The sequence below is a fragment of the Schistosoma haematobium genome, chromosome 4, assembly GCF_000699445.3.
Source record: "Schistosoma haematobium chromosome 4, whole genome shotgun sequence".
Classification (NCBI taxonomy): domain Eukaryota; kingdom Metazoa; phylum Platyhelminthes; class Trematoda; order Strigeidida; family Schistosomatidae; genus Schistosoma; species Schistosoma haematobium.
Window position 1 is genome coordinate 23,498,431 of NC_067199.1, and position 23,302 is coordinate 23,521,732.

At 29.5% G+C, this 23,302-nt stretch overlaps 1 protein-coding gene across 2 annotated transcripts in view; it reads right to left on the bottom strand.

Annotated features, from left to right (window-relative positions):
• The window catches only part of PCDH1_1 (Protocadherin-1), a 68,693-nt gene that overhangs the window by 18,869 nt on the left and 26,522 nt on the right, over nt 1-23,302 (bottom strand). For both annotated transcript variants that reach the window (XM_051208205.1, XM_051208206.1), the window contains one exon: nt 7,317-7,513. Coding sequence is in view for 1 of the 2 variants with exons in the window: in XM_051208206.1 (XP_051066560.1) it covers nt 7,317-7,513 (197 nt within the window). In the remaining variant the exon portion in view is untranslated. The remainder of the gene's footprint in view (nt 1-7,316; nt 7,514-23,302) is intronic.

A 23,302-nucleotide genomic window follows, 5' to 3' on the forward strand; every position in this document is an offset into this window, starting at 1 on the left:
TCGTTTCATTCTGCTGTGGGACCCCTCAGCAGTGCGCATCCACGATCCCACCGTGTGGGATTCAAACCCATGGATCTTGGCCTCGCGCTCGAGCGCTCAACCTCTAGACCACTGAGCGGGCATGTAACAGTGTTGATGTCTAGCTTCAACCAATCCGCGAAGTTGCGCTACCGTCCACCATTGTCTTCAGTGAGTTACTATTTCATAACACATCCGTTTGAACTCCACTGGTCGCTGCTTCTCATTAGAACTCCAGGAACTAGCTCTTAGAGACCGTCACTAGTGAGCATATGATAATTATAATCTGATTAAAATATTGATAAGTTAGATTTATTGAATTCCGGGTTAGTTTTTTCGTGAATGGAATATTTTGGTGGAATGTATAGGATAGTCGATAGGATTTAAAGATACATTCTTCAACCACTTGTAGTGTTAGCGAAACAGATTAATAAACGATGATTTACAAGCCTAGATGAAATAGTTGTCTAGTGTATCTACGTTTCCAATGGTTTCTCCAGTTTGTAATGACAATTTTACTTCACACATTAGCACACCTAATAGTAATGTAACGAGAGTAATAAAAAATAATAAATGTTTCATAAGTTTTTCTAAATTTAGCTTTTATCTACTTTCTTTGATTTATTTTGTTTATACGTTTATATTGAAAGAGAGAAATATTTTATCACAGCACATGTACATTTGTACATTTGTATATGTTTATATGAAGAGCATGTATATGCATGTACAAAGTTCAACAATACAACACGCACATATTCATATATATATATATATATATATATAGAGAGAGAGAGAGAGAGAGAGAGAGAGAGACCTAACAGAGGGAAAGGGCCATTTCATTTTTGTTTTCTATCTATTATTTTCATTTATTCATGTATAGTTATTTATTTATTTATTTATTTATATATTACTCATGTTTTCCTACTTTTCTATTCAACTGTTAAGTAAACAACTTATTATACTGTTCTTTCATCTTTAGAACAAAATAAAGCATTTTCACCAAGAAACGATACAATCAGAAGGAAAATGGCAAAAAGCAACAACAACAAAAAATACTTTCATGAATTTAAAGTAAATAATAAAAATCTTTGAAATTTATGTTCTATTAATTAATGATAATAAGATCTGGTATTTTATGTCAACAACTAACTATTCTTATACAGGAAATTAACTATGAATAATGAAATGAAATCAAGTAAATACATATTCAATGTTTATAGTTTCTTTATTCAGTATTTAATAAATTTTGATTATGTTTTTTTGTTGTTGTTGTTGCTTATTCATTCATTTAAATATGATCAATATGTCAGTTAGTTAAAAGTTATTTTATCAACAAATAAATAAACTGTAAACTATTCAAATGAACTTACCCTTAAAATTAGTAAACATGAAAAAAAAGCAGAGATAAATAGTTCAGTTTTATGATCACAAAAATATTCTGGAATGTTTTAAATAAAAATTTGAATTTGAAATTTTAAAACTTATTCCACTTAGTAACTAACTTATAGTACACTATTTTCTATTTTTTTATTTATATTATTATTGACTTTATTCACTATTATATTTTTGGTACAATATAGAATTGTTAACATAAAGTATTTCAACACGTTTCCTTTTTTTTAATTTTTTGATCGATCCTTGAGATAGAAATTGGATGATCGCCAGTTAGATGTTAGCAGTTTGAGAATCGACATTTGAATAATATACATTCTTGTCGATGCACATTGCCAACTACTACGATGTGTCTGATTGGGCTCTTTTGTAATTTGTACAGTGAAATGTTGTAAACTTATCATAAACGCTTCTGAATCGGTTATGCGACCAATGGGAATAATGATGTGTTAAAACAAACAAGAAAACAGATAACTTGTTGAAATATCCAGATGGCAGGAACAGGTAACCCGGATATTTAAACAGGCCACCTGGAATTCATTAATATGAAAAGTTCATGTTTTTATGGAATACATATTGATGAGTATGACAAAGTTTATTTTTCATCAAAATATGGGAAATGAATCTTTTTCAAGTCAAATAATTATGTTTTCTCAGGTCAAACCATTGAATTCAATAACTTATTCTAATAGTTTCATATAAAAGAAAATAGTTCGCTACATTTGATTTTAAGTGGAATTGGACAAGAAAAAAAAACGTAGTTTTACTTCAATATACTACTTATACAAACAAATTATATAATGATATTGTTATATTAATTTATAAGAGAGTTCAATATGTTGAAAAAGTGTTATGAGCAGAAATAATGATTGTTACTGACTAGTTTTTATGAATACAGTGATAACTATTATTGTTACTTATGTGAACGATGATCGGTTTCTAAAATTTTTCCAGTTTATTTTAATAACTAACTGATAAAAAGTTCAGTCTTTGCACTTCAAATGTTAGTTTTCTTTAGTTTAATCTTTTTCATTTTCTGTTTCATATAAATCAAGATATTGACCTGTTTGTACGTGATTATTTTTGCAGTTGTCTTTAACCTTTTTAATCGACAAAACTAAATATTCAATCTTATCCTTGATTAAATTTTTTCAGTAACATTTCAGGAGTTTCAAACATTTCAAAATTGAAATCTAAATTGTACCTTCAGGTGAACTTAGTGAAATAATGTACCTCGAAGTTTTTATAAAATTAACCCGTAGGTACTGGACGGCTTCATCTGAGGTCAAGTTCATGATATCATGTCTCGTAGCAAGAAGTAACGAATGGGTGTACAGTTGTCTATATTTTTAAACCTAGTCACTTTATTTAGTTTTGCTGTCAATATTAATGAGATGCAAGTGTATCCAACTGACGAGTACGAAATAGGACGAAACTCGCTTCACAGAATACAATACGGGCCACCATCCATCTCTAGTTATAGTGAGTGATATCTGTTTCATTCTAAACCTGATGAAACGTCACAGGCCACATTTTTGCATTAGAACTCTAAGACTTCATTCGTTAGTTTGTTGGTTAAGGAAAAACGATAAATATCAAAGTATGCAGGAAGACTATTTCCTAATAATTTAATTTTCACAAAACTCTCACCGCGGTAGTTATTACTGATATCTTAGTTACATAAGTAATGAACAAATTATAAATGAGAAAATATCAATAACAGGAAACTTCAAATTAAACAATTGCAATTAACAGTGGAGTTAACATTAATTTACATGGCATGAAAATTGGAGTACGATTGGAATTTTTTATTCTATAACAATGAATACAACTAAGTAGTCGGAGAACAACAATACCGAAAATGATACACATAATTTTAATACCTAAATCTTTCATATTAAATGGAATTATGAATAAGGAAACAGGTTAATTAGCCAATTTAGGAAGTAGTTCAGAATAGTATCATATAAAGCTTATTTTTATAATGTACTGACAAAGTTCAGTTCACTTTTGAAGGTGAATACCTTCGTCAGATTGATGGAGTTGCTATGGGTAGTCCGCTAGGAACATTACAAGCAGATGTGTTCATGGCACATGTTGAAAATCAGACTGATGACCTAATCGGAAACACGTCAATTTATAAGAGGTATGTGGACGATATCTTAGTTGTTTGTGAGAGAAAAGAGGATATGTACCGTTTATTAAATAAACTTAACACTCTCCAAAACCATATTAGTCTCTCATGTGAAGAGGAGAAAAACGATCAGCATCCCTTCCTAGATATACTCCTGAGTGGACGAGAAGATGGTTCAGTCAAGCGATCTATTTTTAGAAAACCAACGTGGACAGGTCAATATCTTAGTTATTATAGTTATTGCCCTGTGCAATACAACCGTGGTTTGATAAGGTGTCTTTTCAACAGACTCGACCGTATTTGTACCAATGACGCCATTGATGATGATGTTAAGTTGTTAAATAAAACTTTAATAGAAAATGGCTATCCTCTGAAATTCATAAATAGATGGAAAGTCCATGGTTCAGCGAGACCTACTGTAGCCTCGGTAGAGAAAAAGCCTGTCTACATCACCTTACCATCCAGAGGTGATTCAAATAGCCTTTTATTGAAACAACGACTTAAGTCAGTCATCAATAAAATCTATTGCACAGCAAAGGTCATCTTCAAAGAAAGAACAAGGTGCATGCTCCATTCAAAACCTAAAGTACCTGGAAACGATTGCGTCACATCCCACTGTGTTTACCAATTTAAATGTGTGTGGTCACACATACATAGGGAGGAGTAATCGTGATCTAAACATTAGGGTGAGTGAACATGTACCCAAATGGCTTCAGAAACAAATACAATTAAGTGACAAAATAAGAGCAGAGGATAAACATCCATCATCCTCTATTGCTAAACATATAATTGAAACAGGTCACAAGATTGATTTAAATTCAGCTTTTGTAGTGTTGTATAAAAGTGTAAAAGGGCGTATACTAAGGTTTATTGATGCCTTACCCATACGAAAATTCAAACCCCCTTTGTGTGTTCAAAAACCGTTTGTTCTTATCTTAAACCTACCCTGGTAATATTGACTTATTATCCAGAGTGATTAGGTTTCGCTTTGTGTTCACATTATTATTATTATTACTTTTATCATTATCCTTATCTCCTCTTACACCATTTCTAGTCTAGTTGACCTTTTATTTTCTATATATAAATGCTCTTAACAAGTATGTGTGACCAGATTGTTCGAAATGTATTGCGCTAATGTATCACATAGTTCTGATAATCTTCGTCTTTTAATATCATTATCGAAATTTATCAAAGGGACTAATTGTTTTAAACAAGATAATCGTTGTAACCCAAATATCAGTTTTATGTATTCACATGTTATCTTTTATTATAAACACAATGCCTGTTATCATAGTTAGTTATTATCGTTTGTAGATGTTATAGAAATTTTTCAGTTCAAATAGTAATGATTATTTTTATATATACGTTTTTTTCAAAAACATCCATTTTGTTTGCCAAAACTATAGAAGGATTATATACTTAGTTGTTTTAATCAGTATTAAATGATGTAAGCATCATTTCTATTTAAGAACTCTAGTCTTATTCTCTTAATTAAGCGTAATCATGTACAATGTGAAAATAAATATTTTAATGAAAATCTAGTTTTACTATTAATACAACTATTTCAAAGAAAATATCAATCTGGAATATATTCATGAATAGTTGGATCCAAATTAAATGTTTAAAGTTGAATAGAACTACAATTTTCCTAATGTAATCGAAAAAAGAAAAAAGAAGGGGGGAAAACAAAAATCCATCGAATTTTGATGGCTTCTAATTTAAAATGTTTCTTTTTTCTTCACAAAAAAAACATTCCTCAAAATGAATCTTGAAAAAAAATGTCACTGTCTTTTCATGACATAAAGTTGCTTTTTTAAAAATTTTTAATTTTATATTATCCCATAAAATTTCATGAAACGTTTCAATGAAATAGAGTTGAGCAATGATCAACTATTCAGAATATTTCTCTCTTGATAGTTTCGTGCAGTTAATTATAAGTAGGTATTTTATTTTATTTCAAAAATCCAAAAAAAAGATAAACAAATAAATAATAATTTGGTAACTAAGCAATGATTTCCAGTCCATGATTTCATGCATTTCATAAATTAGGCAAAGAAAAATACTAAAAAAAAGAAAAAAAGTGTTATTTATCCTCAAACTAACAACAATCAAATAATTAAACTTATTTAAAAATAAATACAAACATAGAACTGTTGAATCAGAAGTGAAATTTGATAAACAGTTTATAATTACGCTTAAATCAGTTTGTTTTTTATGCTAATTCGTTATTACAAAAATATAAAATGTTAGTAGAAAACAACATTATTAAGGACTAACTCTTATGTTTATGAACATACTGTGTGTATTTCGTTAAATATACGAAAAGTACTTTATGTTCATTCTTTAGACCACTTTTTTTAGTTTTAATATTGATACTACAGATAATTCAATATATCAATTAGATGATTAGTTGAATTCAATTAAAAGAACAAATATTGAAATCCAAGGAAGATTGAATACTTATATATGCTTTGATAATTTTAATTTTTACTCTGAAGAGGTTCAGACAAGTTTGCTGGACGAAACTTTGAAATTGTTTCAATTTCAATTTCAGAAATAATGGACTAAACATTTGTTGTATCTTGATAAGGGACAATTAATGGTTTGATTTTATGTATGCACCTCTCAGCTGTTCGAAACTAGTGCGAAACAGCTATCCATTGCTTTATGATTTGTTATGGCTATTTACTTTAAATCACTCATTTTATTTGTTAATAATAATATAAATCAGTACAGATTTATCAATTCAACTTTGCTTTACACATTTTGTGTGCATGTAAAGGTTAGTATAAAACTACAGAGTTATGATCTAAAACCCAGAGATATAAGTGCAAAATGTCTGAATTAATAAAACAGTGATCTTAAGTAGACATAGAAAATTGAGGCTACAGGTTAAGCTTTACTTGTGAACAATTATTTAACTCATTTATTTAAAAAAACAACAGATTATCGCCATACAAGAAATGCTTTTTCTAATCAAAGAAATGTACATTAGTATTGGGAAAAATATATTATGGGGTTTTCACATAGGATATTCAAATAAACAAACTTTTTTAAAGCAAACTAATTATTTCACTTCACACGGAGTTTCTTTTAATTATTCAACTGATTTCAAACATTAATCTTAGTTGTGAACAGTCCGAACGTGTCATTTAATAATTTTATTCAAGCTCATTCAAGAAAATAATCGAAATCACGTTAATCAATATTAAACAAGATCGAAATAATAGTTTATTAAGCAATCTGTTGTCACACGATAAGATATCAATGATAAAGTTGTGTCATTAATGAAAATATACTAGCTAAAATTCAGAACAGAAAGTGAAAAGTTTCTCAACAACTTTACTTATGAATGTTTTAAGATTTTTCCATTGATGCTATGAAAGTTTGTAAAAGTTGAAACAATTTTCTGCAAAGTCTACTTAAACTACATTAGGATCATTTAATCCTTAATTTAGATCAAGTAGTGTGAAAGTGTAACAGTGAAATATCAATTGATAGTTATCTTTAAAAAGTAAAACTGATAAATACCTTGAATTCGAGCACTACACCAAAAGTTATACTTTGATCAACTAGTCAACATAATCTAGCCTTTAAGATGCTTATTAACACTTACATAGTAGTAAACTAGACTGAATAACGTCAATACTAACTAGGAAAATGCTATGAATATTGGTATATGATAGTTTTATAACATTTTATTAAGAAATCTTGAAGAATTGTTTAGATATGAAAAATCACTATTGATCAATAGTTTTACAATTAATCTTACTTGTCTTCCGTTAGTATCTGTTGAACAAGTCGTAATGAAATTTACTTTATGATGTCGATTTAATACTGGAGAAAATGTTGATGGTATTGTGTTTATTCGTTCAGTATTAGGAAAACTTGTTGATGGAGTTAAAATGTATGTTTGATTTGTATTGTTAAGTGTGCTTTCATCACCATTGGTTAAATTTACCACCATATCTAAAACAAACAAACAAGAAAACAATAGTAAAATTTGATTTTTATTAAATAATTGTTTGAATGTGAAATAAAGCACTAAATTATCAACAGTAAATAGGTTGGATGGTTAAGTATTTGCTTCAAACTAAATTAAGTATTAAACAAAATCGAATGTATTAACATTCAGTTGTATGAATAGACGAGTAGAATTCTTTACTACTATGAAATAAATCTTCAACGGATCGTATGTTGACAGATCCGATCTTGAAAGTTAGTTATATGTTTACGCTATGTAAATCATACATTTTACTTCAGTAGGTCATTCAAACTCTATGCTTTCACTCTAAAGGTATATTTCTTTCTATGTTCAATTTGTTTTATTGTATGTATAGATTTTTATTTACGTCAGAAACTACCATGTCTGTATTGCATTTAAATCATTTTCTCTTAAATTGAAAGAAAATATTGAATTTATATCTTGCCAGAAAACTCATTACATTTCCATCTATTTTGCTTATTCGAAAACCGTAAATACTACTATGGTTGAATGTAATAGGTCTTTCTAACGCTAATACTCAAACATGTGACTTATTCAGTGATGATTTTATAGACCTTCATAAACATCCCATTCATATATTTAATTCGCAAACCTACCACCTTGTACCTTGAATATATTATTTTTGAAAAGTAATAAGCCATTTAAACTATTCGAACAAGAATTAAATGAAACATTTATATTGTAATATTAGCATATACTTTAATCTTTAAAAACATATCATTACTGCTTTTCCTTAGAAACAAATAACGCTAAATAGCGGCAGTACATTAATAATTTTAATTCAGTGAATGCAATCAATACAAGAAACAGATATCCATGTTGTAGACCATTGATATTTACTTTTGCTCAACTCAGAGAAAACAAATGTAGACATAATTTAGTTTGTGTGAATTTGACCTTATTGTTTTCTAAAAACATCTCAACAATGTTTAGGTAGAATAACTTATAAATTTGCATAGATTTTCGGGAAAAGATGTTTGATTTCTGGACGAAACAAAAGACTTAGTCAGAATGTAGCAATTTTTAACTGTCAAGTCATTGTCTGTAATATAACTAAAGTCAGCTGATTTCACTTGAACCCCAGTTTTAATATTCACTAACGCATTCAAGCTCAGTACCTATGACTTGAAAAAAAAACCATCTCCGTATTCATTTGACTACTGAGATATGATCACTATGTAATTTATTCAGGTCTTTACAAACAATATAGTAGTATCAACTTAAGTTGACCATATGGCAACAGATATTATTCAAATTTAACCATAAACATTAACAATACGAAAACATAAATCTTTACATAAGTTAATACTAATTGTAGATATCTTCTAAATTTCCTAAAAAACTGTTTAAATCGTCTTTACTACTTAAATTGAGTTTAGAAAATAATTAACTTCTACATATGTATCAGAAGGGGTTTTGTGGAAATTTTAGTAATTTCAATTGTTGAGATCATGAGTTAATTGAAGCTAGAACACCATGAAAAACCTGGAAGAACCGGACGACAGTATCGTTCTACTGTGGAAATCCTCGGCGATACGCATCCACAACCCACCTCACGGGATTCGAACCCAGGACCTATCAGTCTCGCACCAGACGCTTAACCAACTAGACCACTTAGCCGGCTGGAATACAACGGTGTTATTGTCTAACTTCAACTAATCCACAAAACTGAGCGACACATCCACCATTTTCATCAGTGAGTTGCCATCTTACATCTGACCTGGTTGAACTCCACTGATCACTGTTTCCCACTAGAACTCCAGGATATACCTCTTGAAGCCAGTCACTAGTGAGCAGTAGGTCCTGGGTCCGAATCCCGTGAGGTAGGATCGTGAATGTACACCGCTGAGGAGTCCAACAATAGGACGAAACGGCCGACCAGAGCTTCCAGGTTCTACATATGTGTTTAAATAAAATGAATGTTTCAACATGTTGTTTATTATTTTAATATTGACATATCTTTTTAAAGATAGATTAAACAATAACTCTTTTTGACACAAAAATGTTTCTTTTTTTTGAATTCGTATCATTTATTGCCTAAAGAAAACTTTTCAAACTATAATGTTGACTCTATGGGAAACTTTATGAATGAGGAAGAAGAAAAATTTAAAAAAATCAACAAACACTTGAAAATAGTCAAAGATTTTTAAGTAAATATTGTTTAACAAGTAAATTATATTTTATGACATAATAATCTTGATTTTGTTCATATTGTTTGAAGAAGCATCAATATTCAGTAGATTGTTATAAGTAATATTTATATAAATAAAATTTAGATCTATTCTTTAATTATAAAATAACTTCCTATATCGATAATAAAGGTGTCATATTGTATATAACATTAATGTTTAATAATTGATATGAACTGATTTAATATCACTTAACTTACAAGATGTTGGAGAGTGTTGGTGGGAGGCTTATGCTCCTTGACGAAGAGTAACAGGAGTAAGTAAATCAGTAAATAAGTAAAGGATGATGTTCACATGTATTTCATTCGATCATATTGGCATAATTTATTTATTTTCTAATTTTTTAAGATGAATGTGTTATGTTTATTAGCCAAGATTATAATCTACATTTATCAATGAAAAAATTCATCCGTTTGAATTCATTTATTTTTCTTCACATTTCAAATGAATTCACATAAGGATTTATATAGTCAATTTGTGATTTTATTGAATATTGTTGTTTTTTGCTGAGATATTTGTATCAATGAATTGAGTTTCTTGAAAATTGGTTGATAAACCAATGAAAATCGAAAAGTGCTACATCATGACCTCGGGTTGTCTTTAGACTGAAGTGGAAAATATGAACTAGTGGGTTATGATTCTTATGTTAAGAAGCTAATTATATTGATTGCCAGACTTGAATGCTTTTAGTTCGACTTTGTATAAAGTTGAAGATGTAGAGAGTAAAGGAGTAAAACACTACTTAAAAGTTTTTGATCATTATCTAGTTGGTGCCACTTTGTGATGGATAAAGTTTTAACGCAAATTTTTCTGCTAATTTCTAGCTCAATCAAATGTCAGATAAATTAGCTAGTTGAAATGACATCATAGGCAGTAATAAGACAAATTAACTTCAAGAAGATATAAGGCACTGTGTTTAAGACTATCCTAGACAAAATGAATGTTGGTTGTGAAGCCCACAGGTTTTATAGAAATGAGACAAATATTGTAAGTAAACACTTGATGTATAAATGGAATCGACTTAAAAGAGGTTTAACTTAGGATAAACACCATTCATATTTAGTTGTTGAATATTTCATACTTTAGACAAATAATTCACACTATTAAAAGAGTTATTTTTATACATCTTAAGTATTTATTAGTTATCCAGTATTCAGATTTCAGCATACCACTAAAGTTTTACCAATGTTTTAGAGCTAACACTATGACTAATGAAAATTTGAGAGAAAATATTTAATACAGTGAAACTTTGAACTCATCGTACTAATTTATTGTCCGGCTTTTGACATATGAAGAATTGAAACTCTTTGTGTAATGATAACATGTTATTCCTCTGATTCTGTTAAGTACAGAAATTCTGAAACTGTTCTCTTAAAATGAAAATCTTTTAAGTTTCAAGTAAATTTACCTAAAACATAAGATAAAGTTGTCAAATTATTTTTTAACCACTAGCATTTCAAATTGCATATTCCATTTTCTTTTTCGACATATGACTTGATCTAATTGGATCTTTGTTCAGAATTAATTTTCAGTTATTGTTATATATGTTTTTGTAAATTACAGTTTGGATATAAGAAAACGTTAAGTTTCATAAATTTAGTTCTCTATATTACCTTGAATGGAGCAAGAACAAGGAATTGAGCAAAGCAATCCGAACTCATTTTATTTTGTTAGGTTCGAGACAAATAGTGCAATTTTTCAAACTGATTGAGTTCAACTCATGTTATTTCTAATTTTTAATGATTGAGATCATGAGTTAATTCAAGCTAGACCACCATGCAAAACCCGCAAGCTCTGGACAGCCGTTTCGTCCTATTGTGTGACTCCTCAGCAGTGCGCACCCACGATCCCGCTTGCGGGACTCGAACCCAGGGTCCTCAATCTCGCGCGCGAACGCTTAACCTACTGGACCACTGAGCCGGCATCCAATGGTGTTAATATCTAACTCCAAATAATTGTTTTTAATTTATGTTCAGTTGTTTCATCATGTAATCAATTAATTAATTGTTGCTGTTTGATGATCCATAATCTTCTCTCACATATTAGATTTATTTAGAACGCCCACTATATGTCTTCACTCCCACTACTCTACTGTGATGACACATCCATTTTTACTGTTGTAAGTATGTGAACTTGACAATAATTTTGATTATATATATTATACGTTGTAAGCATCTATGTTATTCTGCTTAATTATTTGCTCTTGCTCTATTCGAAATGACGAGTGTTATCAAGGAAATTCTTTATCTAGATGTAATTAACTTAAGGTTAATTGGTAATTTTCCACTGTTAAATCAAACGCTTCTTTCATCAAGTGTTAATCTAATCAGATTTTGAAAAGTGTAATGTATTGGTGACTTCCTTTCTTTGACAGTATCGTTATCCACCTTAATTAGCAGAACCAAATGCGCTTGGGTTCTTTGGACCAATGATGCTATGTTTCATGTCACTATTCGTGTCTAAACACTGTTTATTAGGGTTAGCGTTGTCAATCACTTTTAGTAAAATTAATAATCTACCCTCTACTTTGTAGAGATAACCACCTTATTAGGGATCTATTCCACTGATGCGGAGAGCATAGTTAGTGATCCGAAGCATTTCTCTTTTTGTACCTGAAAATTCCTGACTAAACATGTATAACGAAATGTAACTATTACTTACTATACAAGATTTTGTTTGACTAATACACATTCGTTTACATGTATTTATTGAAAATCAATAACAGTCTTATCATTTTTGACAACTAGGCTGTCATAAACTATGGACATAAGGAAGAGTAATTTATATGCAGGTTAATTTTTGCAGAATTTAAACACTTTCACAGAACACTTGACGTTTTAGGTCTAAATTTACAAATACTATTCACTTCATGTGAGTCAACAGATGATTTTCTTTAAAATAAACATAGGTTTAAAACAATATTTATGGGGAAGGTTTTATAGATTAACAGTAGTTTCATTCTCAAAGCGACATTTCTGGAATGGTTGACGATCAGGTCTTAAAACAAAATAGAGTTGAAGTATATCACAAAACAACTAACTCCCTTGAAAATGCCTTAATTCGCATAAAGGAAAACATCATTTTTATGTCAACACAGGATTGTGTCTGCAAATTAGAATGTGTCGATTGTGATGCCTTCTACATTGAAGAGTCATCTCGTTAAATCTTAGCTCGAGCCAAAGAACATCTTAGGTACACAAAGAATCCTTTTAACAACGAGAGAGACTCCAAATTAAATCGAAAATATCAATCCATGCCATTTTTAATAACCATCAAGTCGGTATTAAAAATATTAAAATAATACAAAACGGTTTTTCCAAATATAAAGAAAGGCGAGTAGCTGAAACTTTACACATACTGTTTAATCCTACTGCGATAAGAAGAAAAGAAGGCCTTACCGTCAGTTCGACGTGGACCATCTATCCGAGACACGATGTCTGATTTTATTCAAATCTTATGGCATTATCGTACATACAAATTTAGTTCTGTCATTTCGCATCACAAATGTCGCATTTTCCATCCTTTAACATACATACACACGAATATACAAACATGCTTCACATAAATCACCTAAACCAGAGTGACATGACGTTGACTTGGTCAGACCTGTTATTTTTATTGATCGCATCAAATATTCTTGCTTTGTTCCCTTTTACTTTTTAAACTTGGGTTAATTTTATTTATTCTCTGAAGAAGTGGCTTACACTGAGTCATGAAATGCCAGAAAATTTGAAAATTTAATTTTTCTACTCATTGCAATATTACAAATATACTATTTTTATTAATACCAATTTACCGAATACTCAATTTATTTGGAATTATTAAGTCAAACCTTGGTAATGATACCTATTTACGGTAAATTGATTTGTATACGGGTTCCAAGTAGGTAGTACTTAAAAGTATCTCAATAAAAATATTTGTTTATTATTCAGTTGTTTTCAATTGACTACCGTTTGTAACAAAAGCCGCTCTTCATGTTCAGAAAGTTCGATCAAAAAATCAATTGGACTTTTATATTTTTTCACCATCTAAATCATTACGATGATTGATATTAATCGATATTTTTTATTGAGATCATGAACCGATTGATGTTAGACCACCATTGAAAACCTGGAAGCACTAGTTGGTCGTTTCGTCCTATTGTGGGACTCCTCATCAGTGCGCATCCACGATCCCGCTTTCAGGTTTTCAATAGTGGTTTAACATCAATCGGTTCATGATCTCAATCAATAACTTAACAATCTCCACAACCCCTAAACTGTTAATCGATATTGTTGATTTCAAGTTGAATTTAAATTATTTACCACACAACTAACATTAGAATGTTAACATTAATTACTGTTTTTATTAGTTGTTACATTATGAGATAATTTTTAATTTATATTTTACTCATTCTATGTGCTACATCAAAGTATCATTCATTTTAAAGTATTGTCATCTGTACAAAAAATTGCACATTTTATTATCATTAAGTATCTTAGAAACAGGATATATTGGCCAGAAAGTACCTAACAAAATATACAAATAATTTGTCTCTCAAATCACTATAGATATTACACACAACTTTATTTCGTCTTTAATCAAATTTATCGGTCAGATATTACGTCAAAAGTATTATGTAATAATTATTAAAATATTTAAATTATATAAAAAAAAGTTGCTTCAATGAAATTAGCAAAAAGTCAACATACATTTAAATGAAAAACGCTTTCTTAAAGTAAGTATCATTGCGTGCATAAGATAGTTAGTAATAGAGAACTGACAAAAATAATTCCATATTTATATATTCACTTAATTTGATCATAAATATTATGTACAATGCAAAAGTCAACAGTCATAAAAATTTCATTTTATTTCATTGAGAACTGATTTTAATTTTAATGCATTGATGGTGGTGGCATATTTATGCATGAATATTTATATACTTTGAGTAACTTTTGAGGGAGGGAGGTGAGTGGGGGAAAACTTCTAAAACTCTTTTTTTTTTAAATTCATCTAATTTTCATTCAAATGGATGTCATTGTGTTTTAAGTTCTTGTTGTTCAGTGTTTAGTATACTGGAAAGAAACTTTTCCTTTCGATAAATCTTACATTATTATTATTTGGTATACTATATATACATATATATATATTTGAGGCAACACATTTATAGAATGAAATGTGTATATAAATTTGATATTCAGCGATTTGAAAATAAAGTGATTCCTTGGAGACTTCCTTTTCTAATCGTCCAGTTAGTTTTAAAATAGCTTATGTTGATTCGATTATAGTTAAGTTTTGTACAAAAAAGACAAAAACATAAGTAATTAAATATAATAAAACATAAAATAAATAAAATGAAATAAAAAACCCAAATAAACAAACAATGAATGTTTTTTTTGTGTAAAATATAATCAAGTATTGACAGATTGACTAGTCAACTAACTAACTGGTCAATTATTTTAAAGTTTAATGATTAGTGTAAAATCAATAATTGATTAGTTATTTATTTGTTTGAATAATGACAACAATCTATTAAAAATCAATATCAAAATTATTGTTTATCATTAATGTAATTGAATTGAATTAAGGTTGATAAATCGATGTTATGATAGGGCTATATTAATAAGTAACCTGAAATCAAATTAATTTCATAGTGATGTTAATTGTAAGATTATAGACACATTATATTTTTTACGAGATTAAGATACGCAGCCCCGTTCTATCAAACTGGATCGATAGCGGTCATGTCATGGACAGAAACAAGTTATTTAAAGTTATCGTATTCTTACTAGTTTTCCTTGTGGTGTTTGATCCCGTCTATCGCACATAGCAGAAGCTATAGGAATTCGAGCCAACAATTCAAGTCTTTGTGTTCATAAGAAATTTTTAACGCCCTTATCTCTCCCTTGGCCTTAAGAAATGATGATATTAGAAGACGAAGATTATCAGAACTATCCACATAAATATTACTGTATATTAGGGTAAAGCCTCGTGAGGACCTAATCGGAAACAATATTGTTCGCTTATATATGTGGTTCTAAATTTACAATATGGGAATATTCCAAATTTACATAGAATAGTTGTATTTTCTGGTGGTTTATGTCTCTTGAAATAATTGAAATCGTTTTCTAAAAACTTTTTTTTCAACTGACGTAGTCTAAAAAGTTAACGGAAACTAATCAACAGTACACAATTGTTTAGTTATACTTTCGAATTTCTTGAGAAGTGTGTACTTAAAAACGCTCAAGTAACTAAATACCAAAATCTTAATATCTTACTGCAAGCACGATATATTTGAACTGCGGAGCTCAAAACCAGTAGCACATATGTTAAAGTTTTACTGGTAGGATTTCACCAGTGATTAAATTAGGCAGACAAATGTAGAGAATCGAACTAGGATGAATTAAGTACCTAGTGCACACTAGATTTTGGTGTTCACTAATTTAGTGTCAGATCATGTTGGATATCACACTTAAAAACTCTTTCCAGAAAACTACTTAGCCCATTAGTTATTTTGTAAAACATTGTATATTACACTTTTTCAACCAGTAGTATTCCTACTCGTTAAAAAACGACTTCAGTCAGAAAACTGTTTATAAAAATACTTGATTATGTAAAAAAACCCACCCAAGTAAGTTTTTAACATTCTATTTCAACGTAGCTACTCTTACTATTTTTTGACTAAGAATAGTTTTGCATAAATATCAAGCCAGACATGCAGCTGTATAAAATGGTGAATCTGTTTTCATTGTTATATATATGAAGATGAGTAGATAATTATTAATGTACGTAAAGGAGGAATTTCAGTTAAATAAATTTTTATTTTTGCTTAAATGTACATATGTACATTCGTCTACGTAGTTATTCATTATGTTAGATAACTATGAAAACGTATTTCATGGTCTAACAAAAATATTAAAATGAAACAACAATCTAGAGATTAATAGTGTCTCAATCATTATTTCACGTATTTTGCATCAACAATGAATCATTACAAATGATCTCAGTGTAATATTGTGATAGATTTAGTCTTATGAGTAAGGATAAATATATATGATGGGAAAAAAATAATGACCGGACAATAATATAATGAGAAATATATTAACATTAAGGCATAAGTAGCACAGGTTTTCATTATACAAGAAAAATAATAAACACAAATAACAGAAGATTATTATGACGACGAAAATAGTTAAAAATAGATTTTCAGACAAAGTCAGTATTTAAACTTAACTTAGATGGTCAAGCATAACTTATAACTAATAAGTTAAGTTTCCGTGTCATTTATGGATAGATATTAACGGTTATGATTATTTATGATAGAACAGAACAACTATTTATGTTTACTGCTTAGTGATGTTTATTACAATTAAATCGATTTGTAGTTTTAGAATCAAGTATTGATTAATTGTAAACTGGTAATTTTTTTCCCCATTAGCTCTCTAAATATATTGGTATTTTGGGAATACCAATATATTTAGGTATAAATGTGATTGGTATTTGACTTGAAAGTAAATTAAGCTTTCAGTTTGTCAGACATTTATTTTCATTTCATATTTTTTAAAAATGAGCGGTCGTTTTGATTTATTGTGAAGAAAAAGTTTTATATGAAATCTAAACAGAAAATATGAGTCATTCATTGTACAGCACTGTTACCTTCTATTGTATCAGTAGTTCTAGGTAATTTTTTTTCTTTATTAAACTTTTTTTTGTTGCTTAACAATGAGTGCTAAAGTGAAAGCAGTGACCAGTGGAGTTCATCCGGGTGTGTTGTGAGGTAGTAACTCACCGAAGACAATGGTGGATTTCTCGCTCAATTTCGTGGATTAGTTAAAGTTAGACATTAACACCTATGGATGTCGGCTTAGTGGTCTAAAGACTAAGCGTTTGATCGCGAGACTGATAGGTCCTGGGTTCAAATCTCGCGAGGTTGGATCGTGGATGCGCACTGCTGAGGAATTCCACAATAGGACGAAATGGTCGTCCAGTGCTTCCAGGTTTTCCATGGTGGTTTAGCTTCAGTTGATTCGTGATCTGAACTAATGAAAAATATATTTAAGTTAAGAAAACGTTGAATCGAAAAAATGCAGATTTAAAATAACTGGAAATTTTCAGTTTAGCTGGTTTAATGAAGTACAGTCCAACTTCAAATTATGCTTGATCATGGTTAAAAGCATTTTTAGATCTAAATAATTAATTATGAACACCAAATATATCAATAACTGGTAAAACTTATAATGTCTTGAATACATTGTGTTTTTGTGGATGACAATTAACCAGATAATTCTTTGGGAAACTTATTAACAAAAAGATTCGCAAATTCATTATGTACAAAGAGTATACAGCAACATCCATTTTTTACAAGAAAATGTTTTATGTGGAGGGCGTGAACAGATATAATTTATATTCGATTTTGAAAAGGGCAAGAACAAAGATTCTAGCAGAGTAGCATGAATTCATTTTATTTCATTTGGTTCTTGTCAGCTGCTTACAACCTGTGATATTTTCAAAATCATAATTACAAAATAGGTTCGAATTACTTACATGAAAGGGTTTGGTTGGAAGTTCTATTGAAGACACATTAGTATAGTTTAGCAAGGGTGTAAATAAATCGAATAAACTGAATATTGTAAATATCTATATTATATGAAAGAGCATTCTACAACATTGATTGTAACAACAGTTCAAACGGTCAGAAACAAGTGATTACCTAATGAGTAGACACTGATAGGAATAAAATAAGTAGAGCCCAGTCGATAAAATACGATTACTAATTTGAAGGATAAAACTCAATTATGTAATAAATGCAAGAAAAAGTAAAAAAAATTAAGATGCAGCGAAGGAATATTTGTCGCGAAGGCAAGGAAAGATTAATAACTATCTCCACTTGAATACATAAATCAGGTTTTTGACACCTCATAGCAGTGGCTTCAGCAAACGTCATAAGACTGGAGATTGGCTGCTTAATAATCACCTTGAAAGATTGCAAGGTATCGTATCGACCTGATGTCCTGTATCAAGACGAGAATCAACAAAATGAAATAAATTAATGCTATTATGCTAGAATCTTTGTTCTTCCTCTTTTCAAAATGATAAAGGGAACTACGTGTATGAAATTTTTGTTCAGTTGAATGTTTTGTGAGGATTAGTTAAATTGAAGGGTAGTTTCTGCCGAATCATCTAATGATCTAACATAAACAACTAGTTCATTTTATTTTGAGGTTTTTCAGTCATTTACTTCCATGGAGAACATTGAAGGATCATTAGACTGTATCATGGACTGAGTGAAATTAGAAATGAGGTCTCGACCTGGGTTCATTGATCTAATGAGTTGTACTAACTATAAGGCTCTGAGGGATTTTGGTGTCAGAAGAAATCCCAAATAAAAACGGAAGAGCTAGCCATCGGTTCGTAGTTCTCAATAGTTCCCCAGCTAATGTCGATCCATCATGAAAATCACTTACAATTGAAATTTCCACAAATAACTAATTAAATCTATTATTGATGTGGTCAATAGTAGCTATCTACTAGGAATTTCAGTAAAAAGTCATAACTAGTAAAGCATAACTCTGTCAGTTGTGAAAAGTCTTACATCTTCATACTTTGAGTTTGCCAAATTTCATTTTATGATTCAATAAATGATAATTTATGTAATTTTTCAATCCAATTATTTCAAGAACACAATAGAATTTATCTAAATCCAATGAAGTATTCCTAGAAAAATGTGTCTTTATCTGGATCGTTATTGTAACTGATATATATCAATTTTCACAAAGTGACAAGAATTTACTATATATATATAACATAATGCATTATGCTTAATGCTTATTCACTTATAATCTAATTTGTTTCACAAATAAATAATAAATTTGTCAAACTATAGACTAAAGAAATAAACCAATCTTCTCTCCATTTTTATGAAAAATCTTGATAATATATATGAATTCTATACAATTCATTGTTTTATTCTTTCTGTCATACATTTTTCCTTCAATTGTTACCTATACACATATGTATATCTATACATATATTGTCAATTTCTTTGTATAGTCAATATTCTATTGGTGAATACATTTGTACATAGGGTACATATGGGAGTTTTAAGTTGTAATAATGAAACACTTGAGAAATTAAATAATTCATGAAATTAGTTTATAATCTTCATTTTTTTGTTTAATGATATAATAACAAGGGAATTGTGATTTTGTCAAATATTGTACACTAACTCATTTTAACTTATTATTATTATTTATGTCTACTGATACAATATTATCTAAGTATAAAATACAGATTCATTTGACATTGGAGACATAGAAAAAAGAATAAAGAATTTAAATGGATCAAAGTTGTTTATTTTAATTTTATATAAAAGCAAAACAAAATTCTTTATTTAATCAGGTTAATAAATAGAAATACTAATACAAGATATATATATATATATATATATATATATATATATACGTACACTATAAACAAGTAGGTGGAGTCGTCAAAGGGAATTCAGGAAAGAACATGACAGAGTACATATATATATATATATAATATGAGCGGAGGAAGCAGTGGTATAAATTAATCATATGCGTATTAATCACTTACAGTTATTTCCTGTTCTATAATCCTTTCTTTTTTTAATATGAAAGAATAATTTGTCAAATTAAATTATTTATTATATAAATAAATGAATTAATATAACTATTTTACATATACGTTATTATTATTACTATTATAAATCGGTAGATAGATTTGAGAGGAGAAAAAGAAAACTTAAGTATAGAATGAAATGACAAAGATAGAATGAATATAAATATGAGAACTATCAATAATGGTGATCAGTATAATTGTTTTTGGTAACAACTAATTTCTCTAATTTATATATATAATAATGAATTAATTAATAATCCTATCACAATTTTGAGGTAAATATTTAGAAATTATTGAATTATATTACTGATGAAAAACAATTGAGAAACATATTGATCAATCTTTAATTCTACCAAGATTTGTTGTTGTTCTCTTCTTTAATAAATCTAATTACTTCAATACATTATAGTTCATTTCTATGTTAAATAGTTATATAAATAGTAAAGGATTAATAATGACTAATGATATGGTTTAATAAAGATAAATAAAGAAATAAAAGATTATAAATGTGAAACCTGCTTTAATTTCTTTTTTTTTTTAAAGAAATTGTTTTCTATTTTTATCTTTATGTTCCTTTTTTTTCTATTTTCCTTAGATCTTATTTTTGGACAATAACGAAGTCTAATTCATAACTGGCTTGAACATTCTTTTATTTTATTTCATTTATTAGAATCTCCTTTCTTTTTATTGTTTTTCTTTTTCAATGTTATTTCAAAATCAACTTCACTAATTAATGTATTCAAAAGTTTGTTAATAATAATATTATTAAATGAAATTGTACACCGTTCTCAACTGATATAGGTCTACAAATGTTACTGTTTATGATTTTTATTTATTTATTTGTCAGTTAGATACTACCTCATATATTTCGCTACTTGGATAGATCTTTTTCTAAATCGTTTAGAAATGTTTACAATGATTGATTACTTAGTAATATATTGTAGTAACACCTCTCACTGCAGTACTAGTTGATACATGTGAGAATCCATTGATTTAAGATGTAACGTGATTTATTCCAACTAACATGTTGTTTAAGTAAATAATTAACGATATTAATCTTTATTCATCGGTCGCTAAACTCTACTTATAAAAAACAAAAAACAAACCCAGAAAAACGTAGATATTGCTGATCAGATAAGTCGTTTTCTATATTCGGAATGTTTTACACTGGTTACATCGGCAATTGTATATAATTTTAATTGTTTGAAAAAATTACGGAAGGCTTCCTTAGTTTTCCTCTTCTGTTATAAAAACATACCTGTTATATACTTCGCATTGTAAGACAGAGTTCATCTACTCCGTAGATACAGTTAATTAGGTAATAGTCTTAATGGAATGAGATATATAAGATGTACAAAAAATGACGCGCGTTCATAAAATACAAATAAAAGAATTTCAAAGGTGAACATAAATCTTTTTTATTCGCCTATAGTTCATAAATAACATACTAACACTAGAAAATGAATTACATATACTAGTTATTTCCCTTTGGAATAATCAATCTATTTCCTTCTGTAGAGCAAGTCACGTTATTAGATACAATAAGAAATTACTTTTTAACATTATTGAACTCCTAATGTTGCTTAGCTAATGCATAGTTAAAACTGTCAATATTTGTAACTTAAAACTACATTTAAGCGAACAATTAGTAACTCATCAGATTTTACTCTTATATATGGTAATATTTGTATGTTTATGAAAAAATAATTAACATGCCAAGGCAATTTTTAAGCCGTTCTAGCAGATAATAATATTGGATATAAAAATCATATTTGGAGTAATCTCAGATACCGATATTTCTAGAGTTTCATGCAGTAAGTTGATCTAACCTTCTTCATGTAGATACTCAGAATTTCAATTATCAAAGATGAATATAGGTTGTGAGGCCAGTGCCTCTCCCAACAACCAGAGCAACAATGTTTATAGGTATATGGAACGTCTGGACAATGTGGGAGACCGGGAGAACCAGTCAAATAGCAACGGAAATGAGGAGATACAACTTGGCAGTACTCGGAATCAACGAAACTCATTGGACCCAAACTGGACAGCAGAATTTAGATTTAGAAGAGATGCTACTGTACTCCGGTTACGAAGAGAAAAATCCTCCACACATTCAAGAAGTTGCTCTGATGTTCAAGAAAGCATGAAATTCACTTATAGGACGGGAATATCGCGGATCTGGGATCAACAAAGCATCATTAAAAACAAAGAGAGAGGAAATCACAATAAATGTTATTCAGTTTTATGCACCCACCAATGGTAGCAATGAAAACAATAAAGATCACGTCTATGAGAGGATGCGATCAATCATAGCGAAGTGCTCATTAAAGGATCTTACCGTCTTGATAAGAGACCAAAACACCAAAGTTGGGATAGACAACTCCGGGTATGAAGATATCATGAGATGACATAAACTAGAAGAAAGGAACAAAAATGTGGAGAGATTCGCAAATCTATGTGCATTCAACAAATTGGTGATAGGTGGCACAATATCTCCACACAAACGCATACACATAGCTACGTGGGTCTCACCGTGCCACACTATGGACCACCAAATGGATCATATTTGTGTCGGTAAAAAAATTCAGAAGTTCAATGGAAAACGTGAGAACCAGGAGAGTAGCTGACATAGCTTCAGATCAACACATGGTGGTTTTTAAGATGAAACTGAAGCTAAAGGAGCGTTGGACGACCGGACAAACAGCAGCACAAAGGTTTAACACCGGCTTCCTTCGAAATACTAACGAACTCAATGAATTCAAGATTACTCTCAACAACAGGTTCCAAGCCTTATAGGATCTAATGAAAGAAGGAACTACGATGTAGAACAACTGAAAAGGGATCAAAGAATCATTAACTCCAACATGTGAGGAAGTGTTGGGTCACAAGAAGCATCATTATAAGGAATGAATCTCTATGGAAACCCTAGACAAGATTCAA